Here is a 20,520-nt window from a genome sequence, read left to right as displayed (position 1 = left end):
CTAGGATTACAAGCGTGAGCCACCACGCCCGGCCCTAAAAAATTTTTTTTATAGACAGGGTCTTGTTCTATCACCCAGGCTGGAGTACAGTGGTATGATCATAGTTCACTGCAGCCTCAAACTCCTGGGCTCAAGCAATCTTCCTGCCTCAGCCTCCCAAGTAGCTGGGACTACAGGCACATGCCACCACATTCAATTTATCTTTTCTTTTCTTTTTCTCATTCTTTCTTTCTTTTTGAGACAGGGTCTCATTATGTTGCTCAGGCTGGTCTTGAATTCCTGACCTCAAGCAATCCTTCTGCCTCAGCCTCCTTAGTCACTGGGATTACAGGCATGAGCCACTATGCCTGGCTCCAATAATTAATATTTTATAGGCTATGCAGAAATACTGTTTCTCTTTAAGGTTTCACTCACTCATTTTAGCATTCATGAGTGGGTCCTGCCTGCAGAAATTATTACTGTATTCTACATTTATTATTTGAAACTCTTCTATAAGGAATAACTGTCCCTTCATCCCAATTTATATATTCATTTAGTCATTTATTTATATCAATATGTCTTCATGGTTATTGAATAGAAAGATAAGTAGAGTGAGAGAGATAGATGAGAAGGGTTGGTATATATATACACCAGCTCAGGATGCCTAGTAGCAGTGAGCAACCCAGTGCCAAGATCTTGTCCTCTAAATACCTTCTCCAATAAAAGGAACCAGGGCTCCTTAAAGAAATGGCACAATCTAGGCCTGGGGCAAGGAAAATACAAGATGAGCCTAGAAAATCTTATAGTGCCAAAAAGTTTTTAAAAAGAAAAGAAAAAGGATAGGGCTTATGAAAAGGACATGAGAGCCAACCTGAAAAGGCTCCCCATGACCAAGCTGGAACAATCTGAGCAAACAATAATTATAGTATTGGATTATAATCTCCTATAGTGTTTAACATATATATTGGAAGCAAATGAGAACTCACAAGATAAAACTCAAAGTCCAGGTCTCCTTGAGTTTGGACTACATAGGTTAGCAGGTCATGCTTTTCTAGGGCACATAAGACATGCCTGTCAAGACTAGGAACTAGACTCTATCACTGGTTCTACACATCAAACAACCACAAAATGCCACTAACCTAGAGCAAGTATACTTCCTTTTGAGTAAAGCCAATATATGAAACTATGGTTGACATAACGAAGAGAACTCTGTAACTAATCCCCTCCACATACACAAACTTTTTTAAAAAATAAAGTAATATCAATTCAGTGGTAATTTATTTATTTATTTATTTTAATTCAGTGGTATTTTATTAAAGACTTTTACTTCTTATGGGTTTTTTAAAAGAAAAATATGTGTTCTAATTAAATGATTAAATGTTAAAGGTAAAGAACACTGTTTCTAAAATACAAGTGATTACACATATATAGTAACCGAGGCTACCATCATGCTAGCTTTCTTTTTATTCTCTCATTTAGTCTTCAGGCACTTCATGACAAGGAAGGCTCAGGCAGACAAGACATTTTTGGTATGTTGGGGATTGGGCAGATGGCAGATCCAGGATGTGCTTCACCACCAGAAAATCCCATCCCTTAGTCCAAGGAACTATGGAGGTATGAGAATGAACTTCTCTAGATAAATCAAGTGTTCTCCATCCTCCAAAGAACTGCTCCTTAGAATATTCTAATTTTCTTTGATAGAGACCTCTCCAAAATGTTACAGATATCTCTACCTTCCTGAAGACGCATCTGTGACCAAGTGACTCATCTGTGATGCAACCTCTCCTTGACAGCCAATGCAACAGAGTGAATGTGACCGTGCATTATTCTGACAAAGCGACAATCTCCAAAGTGCCTAAAGTCTGTAGGCTATCTGTCCGGTCTACTTTGTGTATTTAGTTCTTCACCAAAATCATAGCTGGCATGTCCTGTTGATGTATGTACTTACATCTACCTCTGAACCTGACAGTGATCATCTGACAAGGATTCCGATCATCTCCTAAGATACCAAGGCATTGCATCCTTCCGCTCAAAGTCCCATACTGGCAACTTTGGGTTTATAGTGGATTTCTCAAAGGTAGCTATTTAGGAAAGTCTGCTCTTTAGAAACAGGATAATCAGTACATGGTGCATCAAATTCTCTCTCATGTAGCTTAAAGATAAAGATGGCGTCAGGGGGAGAAGATAAAGAGACACAGAGAATGTAGAATACGTGGAGGAAGCAGTTCTAGACAAAAAAGCACAGAAGGCCTAGTTGCTTCAGAGTCTTGGTAGTGGAAACTGCCACATGCTTTGGGCAGTGAAAAATGAAGATTTTGCTTTAGCAGAATTGGGATTCGAATTTGGCTCTGCCCACCCTAGTGATCTCCAGCAACAACTGTCAAATTACTTCACATCTCTAAGCACCTCTCCTCATTGAAAAATAGAGATGGTAACTACTGTGTCTGGATGTCATGAGGATCAAATTACTGTTCTCGATACCCTTTGACATGATTAATTGTCTTATATTTCTTTTCTTTGATATGAGAAACAATTTTTATACTAAAAGTTTTTTTTGTTTTTTTTTTTTGAGACAGAGTCTCACTTTGTTGCCCAGGCTAGAGTGAGTGCCCTGGCGTCAGCCTAGCTCACAGGAACCTCAAACTCCTAGGCTCAAGTCATCCTTCTGCCTCAGCCTCCCGAGTAGCTGGGACTACAGGCATGCACCACCATGTCCGGTTAATTTTTTCTATATATATTAGTTGGCCAATTAATTTCTTTCTATTTATAGTAGAGACGGGGTCTCGCTCTTGCTCAGGCTGGTTTTGAACTCCTGACCTCGAGCAATCTGCCCGCCTCGGCCTCCCAGAGAGCTAGGATTACAGGCGTGAGCCACTGCGCCTGGCCTATACTAAAAGTTTGAAATCAAGGTTTATACCCCAAAACACTTCCGATGGCTCTGTGTCAACATGGGAAAATTATAATACTATGTTTTTAAAAGAATTACTTTGGCTATATAGAGGCTTCAATTCCTTTAATATTAAAAAAAAGAAAACAAAAGAAAAGAGAAAGCTGGGCTTCACTCCTCTTCATTTTAAAATTTAATAGTTACAATGAAGACAGTATTTATTTCATGATTCTGACAGAGTTTCCCAATCACATCTGGTTTTTGACTCAGTAGTGGGAAATATGCTAAGAAGCTGACAAACTCCCAGACTTTAAGAAGCTGCCCTGAGGAAAAAGCCACAGCAGTCCTCCAAGGGAGTGACCAAGAACTACAGTTCCACTCTCCATAGACAACACTCCTGATCACGCCCAGGGAATATGTTTCTCCATCTCCACCTGAAAATTATTTTTCAACATATCAATATACTAATTAACTCACAATTAATTCAATTGTAAGGACCTCTAATACATTCTAAGGTTTCATTTATAGAAGTCCAGCACATGCACACAAACACACCTGTTAGGAATACAAAGACTGTTAAAGGGGGGCATATTTTATAACTTAAATTTTTTGTGGCTATCTATCATTGATATCACAGTAAACCTGGATGTGAGTAAACTCCAGTATGATCAACATTAGTGCATAATCCTCACTACCCAAAGAAATTTGATTATATTTTACATATTATTAAATGAATGAATTTTCCCATTAATATTAAGTTGCCTTTATTGATTTAACCCTATATCTGTATTAAGTGTTAAATATGTCTCTGATTGCCTACCTTTCAAAGCGCTGTTTCATTTGTTTACATGCATAGTAGTTTCCATCTCTCAGGCTCTGCATCTTCATAACTTCAGAAAATGTTCCCTCTCCTATTTTGCCAATTGCTTTATAGTCTATAAATTAAAAAATTATAAAAAAATTTTATTTATGTATATATTTTGTATTCACTTCTAGACAACAAACTTTTTATTTGTAAGAAAGTTTAATAGTGATATTTTGAGAATCATTTCTCCTATTTTTTGTAAGGTTTAGTGGAGAAGCTGGGTTGTATGTTGGCAACAAAGCACCGTTTCCTCCTGGTCTATGCTCTCCTTGGTACAGTGGGAACCACATTACCCGAATCCTGGCCAGCAATGAGAGGTTCAGCTACTTCACAAGATTCAGAAAGCAGAAGAGCAGTGGAGACCAGGATTATTCTAGCAGGAGAGGGCAGGAGCATGGGCTTTGCATTATATACATGTCACATTATACCACCAGCTTCTGAGCATTCTCCTGAAATTCACCCTCCCTGGTCCTACAGAGACTCAGCTGATCTGCAGTAGTACCTGTAATTCCTGTATTTCTTAACTTTCTGAAAGCTAACAGCAGCTCTCCCTGGCTATGCTGCCACCACCATCACCCCCAGCCCCCAGGTTTACTCATTTTGTAAACCTCTAATTCACTATGTTAAATGACTTCCTGCTTGAAATACCTAGTGTAGTTTCTGTTTTCCTGACCAAAACCCAACTGACACCAAATGAATAAATACACTGAAGTGTGAACAAAAGCCTAAAATATGTGACTTTGGCTTAGCCATTAGGTGGCAGAGAACCAGCTGGAATGCCGGACAGCCTGGTACAACAGGACAAAATATTATCCCTGATGAATGACTGCCTGCAGTAACTGTAGCCTCTCATGGACCAAGTGACCACTGAGCCTGCTGTCCCAGGGAGAGTGGTGGGAAGAGTCAGAGTGATGGACTGTGTTGAATACTAATGACTGCCTTAGCAAAGATACTTCAAGACAGAGAAAAAGCATAGGCAAGAATTGCTACTCTTCAAACAGAAATGGAAAAAGTAAGTAAAGTCCAGAGAGCAAAAGTCTCAATGAGTTGGAAGTTTCTACAACCCAAATAATAGGAGATTAAGACTACAAAAAACCTTGGCAGAGAGCAGTCTGTAAGACTTCTCAGTTGAACAAATGGTCAGCCTTGCAGCAAAGATCACGGGAAGTTACTATCCCTACTCTCTCCAAGGATTTGTTTCAGAGAGTTTCAAGGAAGCACCTATAAATTGAGAACCAGAAGCATAAGAGCAAGACCACAAAGAAATAAAGCAGGCTTGAGAGCTAGGTCTAAAAGAGAACCTTGATCGTGGAACTGCCCAGAAGCAAACAAATTAGAAATCTTTTTTTTTTTTTTTTTTTGAGACAGAGTCTCGCTTTGTTGCCCAGGCTAGAGTGAGTGCCGTGGCATCAGCCTAGCTCACAGCAACCTCAAACTCCTGGGCTCAAGCGATCCTCCTGCCTCAGCCTCCCGAGTAGCTGGGACTACAGGCATGCGCCACCATGCCTGGCTAATTTTTTCTATATATATTAGTTGGCCAATTAATTTCTTTCTATGTATAGTAGAGACGAGGTCTCGCTCTTGCTCAGGCTGGTTTTGAACTCCTGACCTTGAGCAATCCGCCCGTCTCGGCCTCCCAGAGAGCTAGGATTACAGGGGTGAGCCACTAGAAATCTTTAAACATCACTTACACTGCTACAGAAACAAGCCTGGACTAAAAACTCCTTCACCTTCAGGTCCCAAACTTGCATCAACACAAAGCAGGGGTTTTTTTTGTTTGTTTTTTTGTTTTTAATTTAAGAGATGGAGGTCTCACTATGTTGCCTAAGCTGGCCTTGAACTCTTGTACTCAAGTGATCCTCCCACCTCAGCCTTCAGAGAAGCTGGGACTACAAGTGTGCACCATCATGCCCAGCTCACAGTGCAGAAGAAGGACATTCTCTTTAGTACTCCTTTCCACATGCACATTTTGAATTCTTATTTGAACAAGAATTCTTATTTGAACAAATCTGAATTCTTATTTGAACAAATCATCAGTAAAAAGGTACTAATTTTTTAGAAATGATAATTGTTATGTCAAAAAATGAAAAACATCTTTATCTGTTAGCAAGAAATACTGAAGTATTTCCAGGTGATATGAAATGATGTTTGGAATTTATTTTAAAATACCCCTACATGTTCCCATTCACTATTGCTGAAAGGATAAATTGGTATAGTCTTTTTAGAGGGCAATTTGACAATACCTATTAAATCTTTGAGATGTGCACACTATTTTACCCAGAAATTCTAATTCTGGCCAGCAGGGAAGGATGGTGTTCCCTAGGAATTTCCCCTTGACTGGGCAGAGGGTCTGTTAGCTACTGGCTGTTCTGGTTTACAATCTAAATCCTTGCTGGATCCCAATAATTTTAAACTATTTAGCTTGCATTCACTTTATTTTTCTATGTTTTACTTTAACATATTTTACTTCTTTTCACTTTTATTCTAGTACTAGGCATGTCAATCATGTCCCTGAGCAGGCAGGTTCTGTCCCCACCCTTTTGTAGCCACAGCTGACTGGGCAAGAAGAGCAAGCAGCAACTGATATGGTGGTCAAGCTGAGGAGGCTCCACCCAAATGGGCAGAAAAGTGGATCATGAGTTCTTACAGGAACATGAATTCATAAGTTTGCAGAGAATCAAGCTATGAACAATGGGAACAAAAGCTAAAAGTTATGAGATAGGGAGAAGACTAAAGGGTCCATAAATGGGCTAATCTTATAACTCAAATACAAAGACAAATAACCCAATTAAAAGGTGGGCAAAGGATTTGATAGCCATTTCTACAAAGAAGACATAATAATGGCCAATAGCCATGAAAAGATGCTCAAGATCATTAGTAATTAGGGAAATGCAAATCAAAACAATGACGAGATACTCCTCATACTCCCTAGAATGACGAGAATAAAAGAGAGATAATAACAAGTGTTGGTGAGGATATAGAGAAATTGAATCTTCATACATAGCTGGTGGGAAAATGGTGCAGCCAGTGTGGAAAACAGTTTGGCAGTTCTTCAAGATGTTAAATAGAGTTACCATGTCACCCAGCAATTCTACTCCCATATATATACCCAAGATATCTATATACCCAAGATAAATGAAAACATATGTCCAACAAAAACCTGTACATGAATGTTCACAGTGGCATTATTCATAATACCCAAAAGGTTGAAAAAACACAAATGTCTATCAATGGATGAATGGATAAACAAAATGTGGTCTATCAATACAATGGAATATTATTCAGACATGAAAAGGAATGAAGTACTGACACATGCTACAACACGGATGAAGCTTGTAAACATTATGCTAAGTGAAATAAGCCAGGCACAAAATGTCACATATTGTATGATTCCACTTATATGGAATGTCTAAAACAGGCAAATTCATAGAGACAGAATTGGATTAGTGCTTGCCTAGGATTGACTCCACATGGTGGAGTGTGGGATAAATGGAGAATAACTGCTAATGGGTAACAGGTTTCTTTCTGGGATGATGAAAATGTTTAAATATTAGATCAGGCCCTTGGGCCACATGTGGCCCGCCAAGGACATTTATCCGGCCCACCGGGTATTTTTGCCCTGGCTGCCTGTCCTGCTTAGCAGCCAACTCGTCCTGGGCCCACAGTGCGCATGTGTGGAAGGTGCACCGCACTCTCCAATGACCCTCCAACGGTCTGAGGGACAGTGAACTGGCCCCTGTTTAAAAAGTTTGAGGACTCTTGCATTAGATTATAGTGACAGTTATATGACTTGTAAATAGCCTTAAAAACCACTGAACCATATATACTGAAAACCAAAAACACTGAAATGGATGAACTTCACAACCTTCTAAGCTTGAATCAGGAAGAAACAGAAATCCCAAATAAACGAATAATGAGTAGTGAGATTGAATCAGCAATAAAAAAAACGCCCCCCCCCAAAAAAAACCCAGGACTAGATGAATTCACAGATGAATTCTACCAGATCTACAAAGAACTGGTACCTATGCTACTGAAACTATTCCATAACATTGAAGAGAAGGGAATCCTCCCTAACTCATTGTAAGAAATCAATATCACTCTGATACCAAAGCCAGAAAAGGACACACACACACACACACACACACACACACACACACACACACACACACAGAAAAGAAACGAAAAGGAAAGAAGAGAAAGAAAATCACAGACCAATATCCTTCATGAACATGGATATAAAAATCCTCAACAAAATACTAGCAAACTGATCCCAAGAGCACATTAAAAAAATAATAATTCACCACAATCAAGTGGGTTTCATCCCAGGCATGCAAGGATGGTTAAACATATGTAAATCAATAAATATGATTCATTATATAAACAGAATTAAAAACAAAATAGATGCAGAAAAAGCATTCAAAAAAATCCAGCACCCCTTCATGATAAAAACTCTTAACACACTAGGCACAGAAGGAACATACCTCAATAAAATAAAAGCCATATATGACAAACCCACAGCCAACATCACACTGAATGGGGTAGAATTGAAAGCATTCCCCCTAAGAACTGGGAAAAGACAAAGATTTCAACATAGTACTAGAAGTCCTAGCCAGAGCAATCAGGCAAAAGAAAGAAAGAAAGGGTATCCAAATCAGGAAATAGGAGGTCAAATTATCCCTGTTTGCCAATCATATGATCTTAGATCTAGAAAACCCTAAAGACTCCTCCAAAAGACTCTTAGAATTGATAAATAAACTTGGTAAAGTCTTAGGTAACAAAATTAATGTACATAAATCAGTAGCATTTCTATACATTAATAACAATCAAGCTGAGAATCAAATCAAGAAAGAGCTCAATACCATTTACGACAGCTGCAACACAACAAAAGAAAAAAAGAAAGAGAAAAAAAAACAAAACCCTAGGAATATATTGCACTTAACCAAGGAGGTGAAAGATCTCTACAAGGAGGGCTACAAAACACTGATGAAAGAAATCACTGATGGATGACACAAACAAATGGAAGAACATCTCATGCTCATGGATTGGAAGAACCAATATTGTCAAAATGTCCATACTGCCCAAAGTGATTTACAGATTCAGTGCAATTCCCATCAAAATATCAATGTCATTTTTCACAGAATTAGAAAAAACAATCTTTTTGGCCGGGTGCAGTGGCTCAAGCCAGTAATCCTAGCACTCTGGGAGGCCGTGGCAGGCGGATTGCTTAAGGTTAGGAGTTCGAAACCAGACTGAGTAAGAGCGAGACCTCATCTCTACTAAAAATAGAAAAAAATTAATTGGCCGACTAATATATATAGAAAAAATAAGCCGGGCATGGTGGCGTATGCCTATAGTCCCAGCTACCCAGGAGGCTGAGGCAGAAGGATTGCTTGAGCCTAGGAGTTTGAGGTTGCTGTGAGCTAGGCTGACACAATGGCACTCACTCTAGCCTGGGCAACAAAGCAAGACTTTGTCTCAAAAAAAAAAAAAAAGAAAAGAAAAGAAAAGAAAAAAAAAATCTTAAATTTCATATGCAATCAAAAAAGAGCTTGAATAGCCAAAGCAATCCTAAGCAAAAAGAACAAATCTGGAGGCATCACAGTACCTAACTCCAAATTTTACTACAAGGATACACAAACCAAAACAGCATGGTACTGTTATAAAAGTAGACACAGAGATCAATGGAACAGAATAGAGAACCGAGAAATAAAATCACATACCAGCTGGGCATGATGGCTCACATCTGTAATCCCAGCACTTTGGGAGGCCAAGGCAGGAGGACTGCTTCAGGCCAGAAATGTGAGACCAGCATGGGCAACATAGTAAGACTCCATTTCTACAAAAAAAATACAAAAATTAGCAGGGCATGATGGCACACCTGTAGTCCCAGCTACTTGGGAGGCTGAGGCAGGAAGATTGCTTAAACCTGGTAATTTGAGGTTGCAGTAAGCTATGATGATGCCACTGCACTCTAGCCTGGGCAACAGAGCAACATCCTGTCTCAAACAAACAAAAACCCTCACACACTTACAACCAACTGATCTTCAACAAAGCAGACAGACATGTACACTGGGGAAAAGATGCCCTATTCAATAAATGGTGCTGGGAAAATTGGACAGCCACATGCAGAGGAATTAAACTAGATCTCTATTTCTCACCATACACAAAATTAACTCAAGATGGATTAAAGACTTAAATGTAACACCTGACACCATAAAAATTCTAGAAGAAAAATTAGGAAAAACTCTTCTGGACATTGGTCTAGGCAAAGAATTTACAACTAAGACCCCAAAAGCATATACAACAACAACAAAAATAAATAAATGGGACTTAATTAAACTACAAAGTTTCTGCACAGCAAAAGAAATAATCAACAACAATAGGCAACCTACAGAATGGGAAAAAATATTCACAAACTATACATCTAACAAAAGACTAATATCCAGAATCTATAAGGAACTCAAACAAATCAGCAAGAAATAAATAACCCCATTAAAAAGTGGGCAAAAGACATGAACAGACATTTTTCAAAATTAGATATACAAGTGGCCAACAAGCATATGAAAAAATGCTCAACATTACTAATTATCAGGGAAATTTAAATTAAAATTACAATGAGTTACCTTACCCCAGTCAGAATGGCTATTATTAAAAAGTCAAAAAACAATAGATGTTGGTGTAGATGCAATGGAAAGGGAATGCTTATACACTGTTGGTAGAAATATAAATTATTACAACCTCTAAGGAAAACAATATGGAGATTCCTCAAAGAATTAAAAGCAGACCTACCATTCAATCCAGCAATCCCACTACTAGGTATCTACCCAAAGGAAAAGAAGTTATTTCAAAAAGGTACATGCCTTCGTATGTTTATCTCAGCACAATTCACAACTGCAAAGATATGTTATCAACCTAAGTGCGTTCCAACTGATGAGTGGATAAAGAAAATGTGGCATATATATATACCACAGAATAATACTCAGCCATAAAAAAGAATGAAATAATGTCTTTTGCAACAACTTGGATGGAACCAGAAACCATTATCCTAAATGAATTATCTCAGAAATGGAAAAACAAATAATGCATGTACTCACTTATAAGTGGAAGCTAAACAATGGGTATACATGGTCATACAGCGTGAATAACGGACTCTGGAGACTCATAAGGAGGGAGGGTGAAGGGGAGCAACGGAAGAAAAATTACTATGGTGTACAATGTACACTATTCGGGTGATATGTATACTCAAAGCCCTGACTTCACCATTATACACTTTGACCATGTATCAAAAAACCACTTGTATTATCTATCTATTCAAATAAAAATTTAAAAACCAAACAAAATAAATACATAAATTGGTTAACTTATATTATAGTATGTATATTGTATCTCAATAAAGCTGTCAAAACAGACAAATCAGAATAGGGTCACCCTTGGGGAGTGAGGTGACTGGAACAGGCGCAAGGGAATGTTCCACTAGTCTACTTCTTGATCTACTTCTTGATCTGGAAGCAGGCTACATGGACATGTTTACTTTGTGAAAATTCACCAAGTTGTACATGTAAATATAATTTATGCAGTTGTATTTATTATGTTATACTCTAATAAAAATTAGGGGAAAAAAAGGCCAGAGTTAGAAATAAGCAAAAAATGTGAGGAAGAGAAAAGATACACAATAAAGTTTATATTCAGGAAAAGGCACAAAGAAAAACAGACTGAGAAATCCTATTAACAGCAGAACACTTGTGTTTACAAATCCCTACTGCTGAGGTCCAAACGAACTGCTTTCAATACTGCTCTAGTTCCTAAGATGGCCAATTCCTTCCTGTACTTGAGTTTTCCAATTCTCAAGCCCCCCCCCCCTTAATCAATTGTTACAGTACCTCTATATTGTGAGGTATAATGAGACGTCCTGGTCCTAACAACTGAAACAGACTAAAACAAACTAAAACTCTCTTAAATAAGAACCAAAGGACAGGCCGGGCGCGGTGGCTCACGCTTGTAATCCTAGCACTCTGGGAGGCCGAGGCGGGCGGATTGCTCAAGGTCAGGAGTTCAAAACCAGCCTGAGCGAGACCCCGTCTCTACTATAAAAATAGAAAGAAATCAATTGGCCAACTAATATATATATATATAAAAATTAGCCGGGCATGGTGGCTCGTGCCTGTAGTCCCAGCAACTCGGGAGGCTGAGGCAGGAGGATTGCTTGAGCCCAGGAGTTTGAGGTTGCTGTGAGCTAGGCTGACACCACGGCACTCACACTAGCCTAGGCAAGAAAGCGAGACTCTGTCTCAAAAAAAAAAAAAAAAAAAAAAAAAAAAAAAAAAAAAGAACCAAAGGACAGAAGTCACTTCCTCAATAGTCTGTCTCCCTAACAGGAAGACGAGATGCCTTTTCTCCATGGTTAGCAAGAGAGAGCCTCTTTTGGTTTTCTAAAACAGGTCTCCATCCTATTTTCCAATTCCTATTTTCTTTGTCCAAAATGAAACCCCTCTGGGAAAGACTGACAGTAACGCTAATTTTACCTGGTCCTCGCAACTTATAAAAGTTGGAGATAAAATGCATTATACCAGACCGGGCGTGGTGGCTCACGCCTGTAATCCTAGCACTCTGGCGGGTGGATTGCTCAAGGTCAGGAGTTTGAAACCAGCCTGAGCAAGAGCGAGACCCCGTCTCTACTATAAATAGAAACAAATTAATTGGCCAACTAATATATATAGAAAAAATTAGCTGGGCATGGTGGTGCATGCCTGTAGTCCCAGCTACTCAGGAGGTTGAGGCAGAAGGATTGCTTGAGCCCAGGAGTTTGAGGTTGCTGTGAGCTAGGCTGATGCCATGGCACTCATTCTAGCCTGGGCAACAAAGTGAGACTCTGTCTCAAAAAAAAAAAAAAAAAAAAAAAAAAATGCATCACACCAAAACAGACGGGAAAATACCACAAAAAATTACAACAAAAACAAAAAAAGGATCACATGTAGTGGCTCACAACTGTAATCCCAGCACTGTGGGAGGCCCAGACAGGAGGCCAGGAGTTTAAGACCAGCCAAGGCAACACAGCAAGACCCCATCTCTTCAAAGAATTTAAAATTTAGCCGGGCATGGTGGCATGCACCTGCAGTGCCAGCTGAGGGGGCTGAGATAGGAGGATCAATTGAACTCTGGAGTTCGAGGTTGCAGTGATCTACGTTCATTCCACTGCATTCCAGTCTGGGCAACAGAGCACACCTCTGTCTCAAAAGACATATATTTTTTTAAAAGCTTAGGACAATTGAATAATATTATTTTAGTATTAAGACTATTCCATTCATATAAGGAAATCTGCACATTGAAAGCCACAGTTTGTGACAGAGCCAAGTCTCACAATTGGCTTGTGGTATGAGTGAGAAAATGCTATCATACCAGGAAGGGCCTCTCTGCATATCGCTTGCAGGGAGAACCACCTCAGGGTGCTGAAACTCTAGACCAGCATTTTGCAGATTGAGTTCTACAAAACACTAGTGACCCCAAACCCTAATGAGTATTCCACAAAAGAGGGTTCTATGAGTAAATAAATTCGGAAAATACAGGGTTAAATAAAAAGAAACATGGTTGCAGAATTCCTCAGTTCCATTCCCTAAACACACAGATGAGTCTCTAGAGGAAGCTGAAGATGGGAGAGATGCCCACAGTATAACCAGAAATGCCTCCACACAACACGGCTAACAACCCCCGGGCTGCTCTAGATTCCCAAATTGAAGATCTTTAAACTAAACGATTAGAAGCCCTCTTAATCAAGTATTCCCTGAATAAAAAATGAACTAATCTATTAATAGCTCCCAGCAAGGCAGGGTTTCAGAACTATTCTGCCAGTTTTATACTTTTTCACATTTCCCTTGTAAGAGAAAATGGCTAACTTAAGGCAGAGGTGAGCCCCGCTGGGTCTTCACCTCTGTAGGATACTACAGAGCACAGTAGTATCCTAACCCTTCTGACAAAAAAAACAGAAGCCATGACTTGCTTTACTACTACAGTTTCACTAAATCCCAGAGCCTCTCTAAAACTGGGAACTTTCCCATTGAGTCCTAAAAGCGGCAAGAAAGATTCTTTGGTATATATCTCCAAGAAGAGACACTTCTTCAAAAGAAACCAACCAAAATGCAGGAGGGCTTGGCATTTACTACTAATTTGTCTTGTTTGGAATCTTATAAAACAATTTTGACATATTTCTTGAGAAGCCTCCAATCTTGACACTTTGTGAGAAAATTTGAGAAAATTCAATAGTCTATACATCCTTCTGCTCTCAGACACACCTCCATCCTGATTTACCTGACTCCAATCTTACTAGTCAAGGCATAGCTGCTGCTTGCTAAGACAACACCAAAATTTTCCCCCTCTCTTAAATGGATTACACTGAAAAGCCCAGAAATTTATCTGCAAGAGGATCATACTCTTTATCAGGCAGAAGAGTTCACACAGGAGGCCTGAGGTGGCTCTCCTAAGAAAGGTCTGCTCCTTGGTTGGCATCTGGAACTTGCATTTCAGCAGGGTTTTCCACCATTCCTTAAATGGTAAGAGTGGCTCACTGTCCCTAATCTGCTTGTGCAAACAATATGATTTACGATAAACACCTGCTTTCCTTCAGGGAGTCTGGGATTCTGGCAAATACTAGGCAGAAGGTGCCTATGTGACCAGCTCCCAATAAAAATCCAAGATGCTAAGTCTCTAAGGAGCTTCCATGGTACACAGCAGTTCACACACGTTACAATTTGTTGCTAGAGGAATTAAGAGCATTTTGTGTGACTCTGAGAGTTCTCTTGTGCCTGGTTTCATCCAGACTTTGCCCCAGGTGCCTTTTCTTTTTCTTTTTTTTTTTTTGAGACAGAGTCTCCCTTTGTTGCCCAGGCTAGAGTGAGTGCAGTGGCATCAGCCTAGCTCACAGCAACCTCAAACTTCTGGGCTCAAGCAATCCTGCTGCCTCAGCCTCCCGAGTAGCTGGGACTACAGGCATGCGCCACCATGCCCAGCTAATTTTTTCTATATATATTAGTTGGCCAATTAATTTCGTTCTATTTATAGTAGAGACGGGGTCTCGCTCTTGCTCAGGCTGGTTTTGAACTCCTGACCTCGAGCAATCTGCCCGCCTCGGCCTCCCAGAATGCTAGGATTACAGGCGTGAGCCACTGCGCCCAGCCAGGGTGCCTTTTCTCTTTGCTGATTTTGCTTTGTATCCTTTTAGTGCAGTAAATATAGCTGTGAATATGACCATATGCTGAGTCCTGTGAGTCCTCTTAGCAAAACATGGAACCTAGGGGTGGTTTTGGTATCCTCCTCAACGTAACTATGCTATACTTCGGCCCACATGAATTAAATATCCATTTAAATTTACTGTGACTAAATCATTGTGGATTTTAATACAGACTTAATTAGCACTAGCTACGCACCAGCACCATGCCATACACTATAGTCACAAAGATCCATAAGACATAATCCTTATCCTTGAGGACCATGCCCCTACTTTTGGGTCTTTTCCTTATAAAAGAGAGGGTGGGAGAGTGGGAGGGAAGAATAGGAATACTTGTATTTAGGCAATATCAAAGGCCAAATTACTGAGTATATAGTGTAATACTGTATTCATGGTATTTTGGATTCTAATTTCCCAGAACCAACCTGGTACACCTTCAAGCAGATGTCTTTCCTCCTGTTATAGAACTGCTCACATTTCACTTTGCGCCTTCTCCTCATGAAGCTATAAGTCCCTTAAAGGTAAGGTCTACAATCTATTCTCTTTTATGCCTTGTACATACTCAACAAATGAATTAAAGAGGAAACACTAGGTCACATGCCTCATAATCTAATATTCCCATATTCCCTTGGACACATAGTGGAGGGGGAACTTAACTGACAAATGAATCTCAAAAATTATTACTATTGATTATTTGATAACCAACCATTCTTCATTCACCTCTATCTTTTTTTTTTTTATTGGACAGATGATTTTTAAAAGATTTGAATTTTTTTTTTATTTCGGCATATTATGGGGGTACAGATTTTAAGGTTTCAATAAATGCCCATTTCCCCCCCTCCCCCCAAAAGTCTGAGTCTCCATCATGACCATCCCCCAGATGGTGCACATCTCACTCATTATGTATGTATATACCCGCCCCCCTCCCCCCTGCCCAATACCCTATTACTGTAGTACCTATGTGTCCACTTAGGTGCTACTCAGTTAATACCAGTTTGCTGGAGAATATATCTGGTGCTTGTTTTTCCATTCTTGGGATACTTCACTTAGTAGTATGGGTTCCAGCTCTAACCAGGAAAATATAAGATGTGCTATATCACCATTGTTTCTTAGAGCTGAATAGTACTCCATGGTATACATATACCACATTTTATTAATCCATTCTTGGATTGATGGGCACTTGGGCTGTTTCCACAGCCTTGCAATTATGAATTGTGCTGCTATAAACATTCGAGTGCAGGTGTCTTTTTTGTAGAGTGTCATTGACACCTCTATCTTTTTTAAAAAGTTGGGTATTTCCAGCCAGGCACAGTGGCTCATGCCTGTAATTCTAGCACTTTGGGAGGCTAAGACAAGAGGATTGCTTGATGCCAGGAGTTTGAGACCAGCCTGAGCAAGAATGAGACCCCAGTCTCTACAAAAAATAGAAAAATTAGCCAGTTGTGACGGCATGTGTCTGTAGTTCCAGCTACTCAGGAGGCTGAGGCAGAAGGATCACTTGAGCCCAGGAGTTAGAGGTAGCAAGGAGCTATCATGACATTACACTCTAGCCGTGGTGACAGAGTGAGACTCCATCTCATACACAAAAAAAGAAAAAAGAAAAGAAAAGAAAGAAAAAGTTGGCTATTTCCAGTCATATTAAGTGTGATCACTTGTCCCTTAGGTTCCTTCTTTTCCCAGGTCAGACCAATTATATAAATGCAACACTGAGATTAAAAGGATAAGAAGGGGGAGGAATGGCAGGGGCAATATAAGTAACCCTAACAATATTTGTACCCCCATAATATGAAAAAATAAAAAATTAAAAAAAAAATGATAAGAAGAATAAAATGGCTGAAAGGATGCACCATTTTAGATTACCTTCTAAAAATTTCATAGCCCTCTAAACTGTCCTTTCGAATATGTTTTTCCTAATTGCATGCCAGGAAATTATAGACAAGGTGAACCCAGCCTTAACCAAAATCAGATCCCGGGAAACATAAAAAACAAACAAAACCAAGCTAAGTGATCATAGTAAACATTGTTGTAAGCTTACCATAAGTCAGGAACCATTTCATCACATGTCAATTATCAACATGACTTATCTCTGTTGATGTTGACCTTGATCACCTGGCTGAAGCAGGTAGTGTTTGTCAAGTTTCTCTATTGTAGTTATTCTTTCTTCCCTCCTTTTTCCATGCTCTGGAATGAAGTCACTATGCATAGCCCACATTTAAGGAGTGGGGAGTACTGCTCCTCTCCTTGAGGGCAGAGCTTCCAATAAATGATTTTGAATTCTTCTACAAAGGAGGTTTTTCTATGTGAGGGGTCGAGACATTGCATACCTGCAAGGCCCACACCCCCAGTGAAGCCGGAACTAACATCCCGCTTCTGGAAACTGTTGCTTGCTTGCCATGGAAACCGTTGCTTGCTTGCTTGTTTGCGCCAACTTTGCATTGTTCGAACCCCTGTATAGTGGGGCTACCAGCCAACCAATCATGTTAAAGGTCAATGCATGATCCACGCGTGATCAGCCACTGCATAGCGTATGCACCATAGGGATAAAAAGCACACTGCAACCCCGGTCGGGGTCCTTGCCTGCAAGAGTGGCCACTGCGTTGGTGCTCTAAGGCTTGGACCCTGGCTAGCCAGAAAATAAACCTCCTCTTGTGTAATTACATCCTCGATGTCTTTGCTTTTCTGTCTGGTGGGGCTGTGGAAGGTCGGTCCCTAACATTTGGGGGCTCGTCCGGGATTTGCCTTCCCCACAGACTACTGGATAAAATTCAGGGCTGAGGGAGGAGTGTGAAAATCCACCCCGGACTAGCCGGGTGTGGTGTTGGGCAAGGGATGCGGAATCCCCTTGCAGAACCCCGGATCAGGACGCCGGCACAGGACCTAGGCGGACGCGCTGGTGGGTCGCCGGTCGGAGCCAGGCGGAGACGTCCTCTGGCCCTGTTGGGACTCTGGAGCTGACCTTGTAGCCAAGAGCTCGGTCAGGAGGAGACCGGGGAGTAGGTCTGGACCAGGTTAGATTGTCTGTTTACCTCACTGTCCACTTGTCTGTTGTCTGCTTTGTTTGTCGCCGGCTTTCTGTGTGTGTGTGTGTGAGTGAGTGTGACATCTCTCGTTGGCTTGTTGGAGTCTCTGGGTTCTGTGGTTTCAGCCCGAGAACCCATCAGGGTTGCATGGGTTTTCAGGCTGGGGCCGTGAAATCAGGGGACCCACAAAAAGATCCGCAGGGGTGACTAGAACCTCCAGGTGAGTATTCCCCTGCATGGTCTGGCAGCACACAGTGTATCTCCTGCCACCCGTGCCAGGAGTGGCTAGTGCGGGAGGGGCACGGCCGTTACCTCCGTAGGGAGTGTAAAAGGCTAGAGATTCAGATCCTTGTCCCCAGTGCCCCAACTGCGGAATATTGGTTTGCACATCTGCCTATTATTGACTAGCCATGAGACAGGCTCTAACAACGCCGTTGTCCATCCTGGTGAGCCATTTTAAGGATGTCAGGGCAAGGGCACACAACCTGTCCCTAGAGGTCAAGAAGGGAAAGTTTGTTATCCTTTGTGAGGCCGAGTGGCCCACGTTTGGAGTGGGGTGGCCCAGGAAGGGCTCGTTTGATGCCTCCTTGATCAAAAAGGTAAAAGGGGTGGTATTTGGCCACCACGGACACCCTGATCAGATCCCCTATATTGTGGTCTGGCAAGACTGGGTTTGAGACCCGCCATCCTGGCTAAAGGCCCCCCTACCTGCCCCGAGGGAAAAGGCGGAAGTTCTGGCAGTTAAAAAAGTCAGAAAGGAGGGGGGGCACGGAGTCTGAGGTCCATTGGGACACCAGTGTTGCCGGACTCCAATCTCTACCCAGACCTGACAGGTCTCGAATGGAACACGCCTCCACCCTATAACCCTGGGGCAGCCTCTGCAGCTCCCCCGGCCCAGGAGGACACGGGACCACCGGCAGCAGGGCCGGCCTATGAGACCAGACAGCGGACTGGTCGGGCCCCAGATCCGGAGCCCTTAAAGGCGCTCCCTCTGAGGGCAGTGGGACCCCTGGGAAAGGACAGAGCACAGACATTCCAATATTGGCCCTTCTCTACCAGTGATCTTTATAATTGGAAATCTCAAAACTCAAACTTCTCCAAGAATCCGAGAGACCTAATTAATATTTTAGACTCTGTTCTTTTTTACTCATCAGCCCACCTGAGATGATTGCCAGCAGTTACTTAAGGTGCTTTTCACAACGGAGGAAAGAAAAAGAATTCAGGGGGAGGCTCGGAAGCTGGTCCTGGGTGAAGATGGCAGACCTGCCACAAATCCGCAGACCATTGATCAGACCTTCCCCCTTGAATGGCCACCCTGGGACTACAATGAGGCTAAAGGTAGGGAGCGTCTCCGGGTCTACCGCCAGACTCTGATGGTCGGTCTCCATATGGCGGCACAAAAGCCGACCAATTTGGCCAAGGTAGGAGATGTTCGTCAGGGGCCGGAGGAGAGCCCGGCAGCATACTTAGAGAGGATCATGGAGGCCTTCCGGCAATACACTCCCATAGATCCTACTATAAAAGACAGCAAGCCGCTGTTATAATGGCGTTTATTAATCAGGCAGCCCCAGACATCAGGCGCAAGGTGCAGAGAATAGATAAATTAGGCAAAAAAACTCTGCAAGACCTGTTAAAAGTGGCAAAAAAGGTCTATAACAATAAAAAAACGCCAAAAAAGAGGTTAGAGAGGATTGGGATAAAAAATAAAAAAATTCCAAGCTAAAGAGGCACATAAAGCAAACAAAAAAATGGCTAAAATCCTGCTAGCCACCACAAGAGGGGGGCAGATAGGGTCAGAAGAAAAAAAAAGGCCCTGGTGGAAGAGGCTAGGCAAGGATCAATGTGCCAATTGCAAAAAGCATGGGCATTGGGCCCGAGAGTGCCCCCAAAAGAAAGGGGGGCGAAGACTTAGAGATCCTAAAAGAGTCATAGTTGCAGGACAGGTGCCAAATAAATAAAAAAGATGGGGTTCGCTCCCCCTCCCCAAACCTAGGGTAGCTTTGCAAGTAGAGGGGAACCCAGTCAGCTTCCTCATAAATACAGGAGCACAGAAAAATTGTCCAGTAAGACCAGTTGGGTGCAGGGGGCAACAGGAGCTAAACTATATCAGTGGACCACACGGCGGAGATTAGATTTGGGTTCAGGACAAGTGAGTCACGCCTTTATGGTCATCCTGAGTGCCCCACACCGCTACTAGAAAGAGACATCCTTACCAAGCTTAAGGCTATCAACAGCCCCGGGTCACTCAGATCCTGACCCTGACACAGGCAAATAAATATAGACTGTACCAGCCCATAAAAAGCAGAGAAAAAGGCATGGAGCAATGGCTCTGTAAATTTCCCATGGCGTGGGCCAAGACAGGGGGCACAGGATGGGCAAAACACCGGCCGCCTCTTTATGTTGAGTTAAAACCCGGAGCTGAGCCAGCCCGAGTCAGACAGTACCCCATGTCCCAGGAAGCCAGAGTGGGAATTATGCCCCACATTCAGAGACTCCTGGACAGTGGGATTCTCCAAAATGCCAGTCGGCCTGAAACACCCCCCTGTTGCCG

General features: G+C 41.6%; 2 protein-coding genes across 9 annotated transcripts in view; both read right to left on the bottom strand.

The window, feature by feature from the left end:
* HSP90AA1 (heat shock protein 90 alpha family class A member 1) overlaps window positions 1-20,520 on the bottom strand; it is a 216,904-nt gene that overhangs the window by 159,871 nt on the left and 36,513 nt on the right. The gene's annotated exons all lie outside the window — the stretch shown is intronic.
* The window catches only part of MOK (MOK protein kinase), a 68,001-nt gene that overhangs the window by 27,428 nt on the left and 20,053 nt on the right, over window positions 1-20,520 (bottom strand). For 5 of the 8 annotated variants that reach the window (XM_012746461.2, XM_076003706.1, XM_012746464.2 and 2 more), the window contains exon 2: window positions 3,687-3,801. The exons of 1 other annotated variant lie outside the window; for it this stretch is intronic. In XM_012746461.2, the coding sequence (XP_012601915.1) occupies window positions 3,687-3,801 (115 nt within the window). Of the gene's footprint in view, window positions 1-3,686; window positions 3,802-9,451; window positions 9,562-20,520 lie in introns of those variants that run through there. 2 more of the 8 variants (XM_012746463.3, XM_076003707.1) reach the window with 2 other exon arrangements.

Source organism: Microcebus murinus, chromosome 6 (assembly GCF_040939455.1).
Source record: "Microcebus murinus isolate Inina chromosome 6, M.murinus_Inina_mat1.0, whole genome shotgun sequence".
Classification (NCBI taxonomy): domain Eukaryota; kingdom Metazoa; phylum Chordata; class Mammalia; order Primates; family Cheirogaleidae; genus Microcebus; species Microcebus murinus.
Note: the sequence above shows the minus strand (reverse complement) of the source record. Positions and strands in the feature narration are given on the sequence as shown.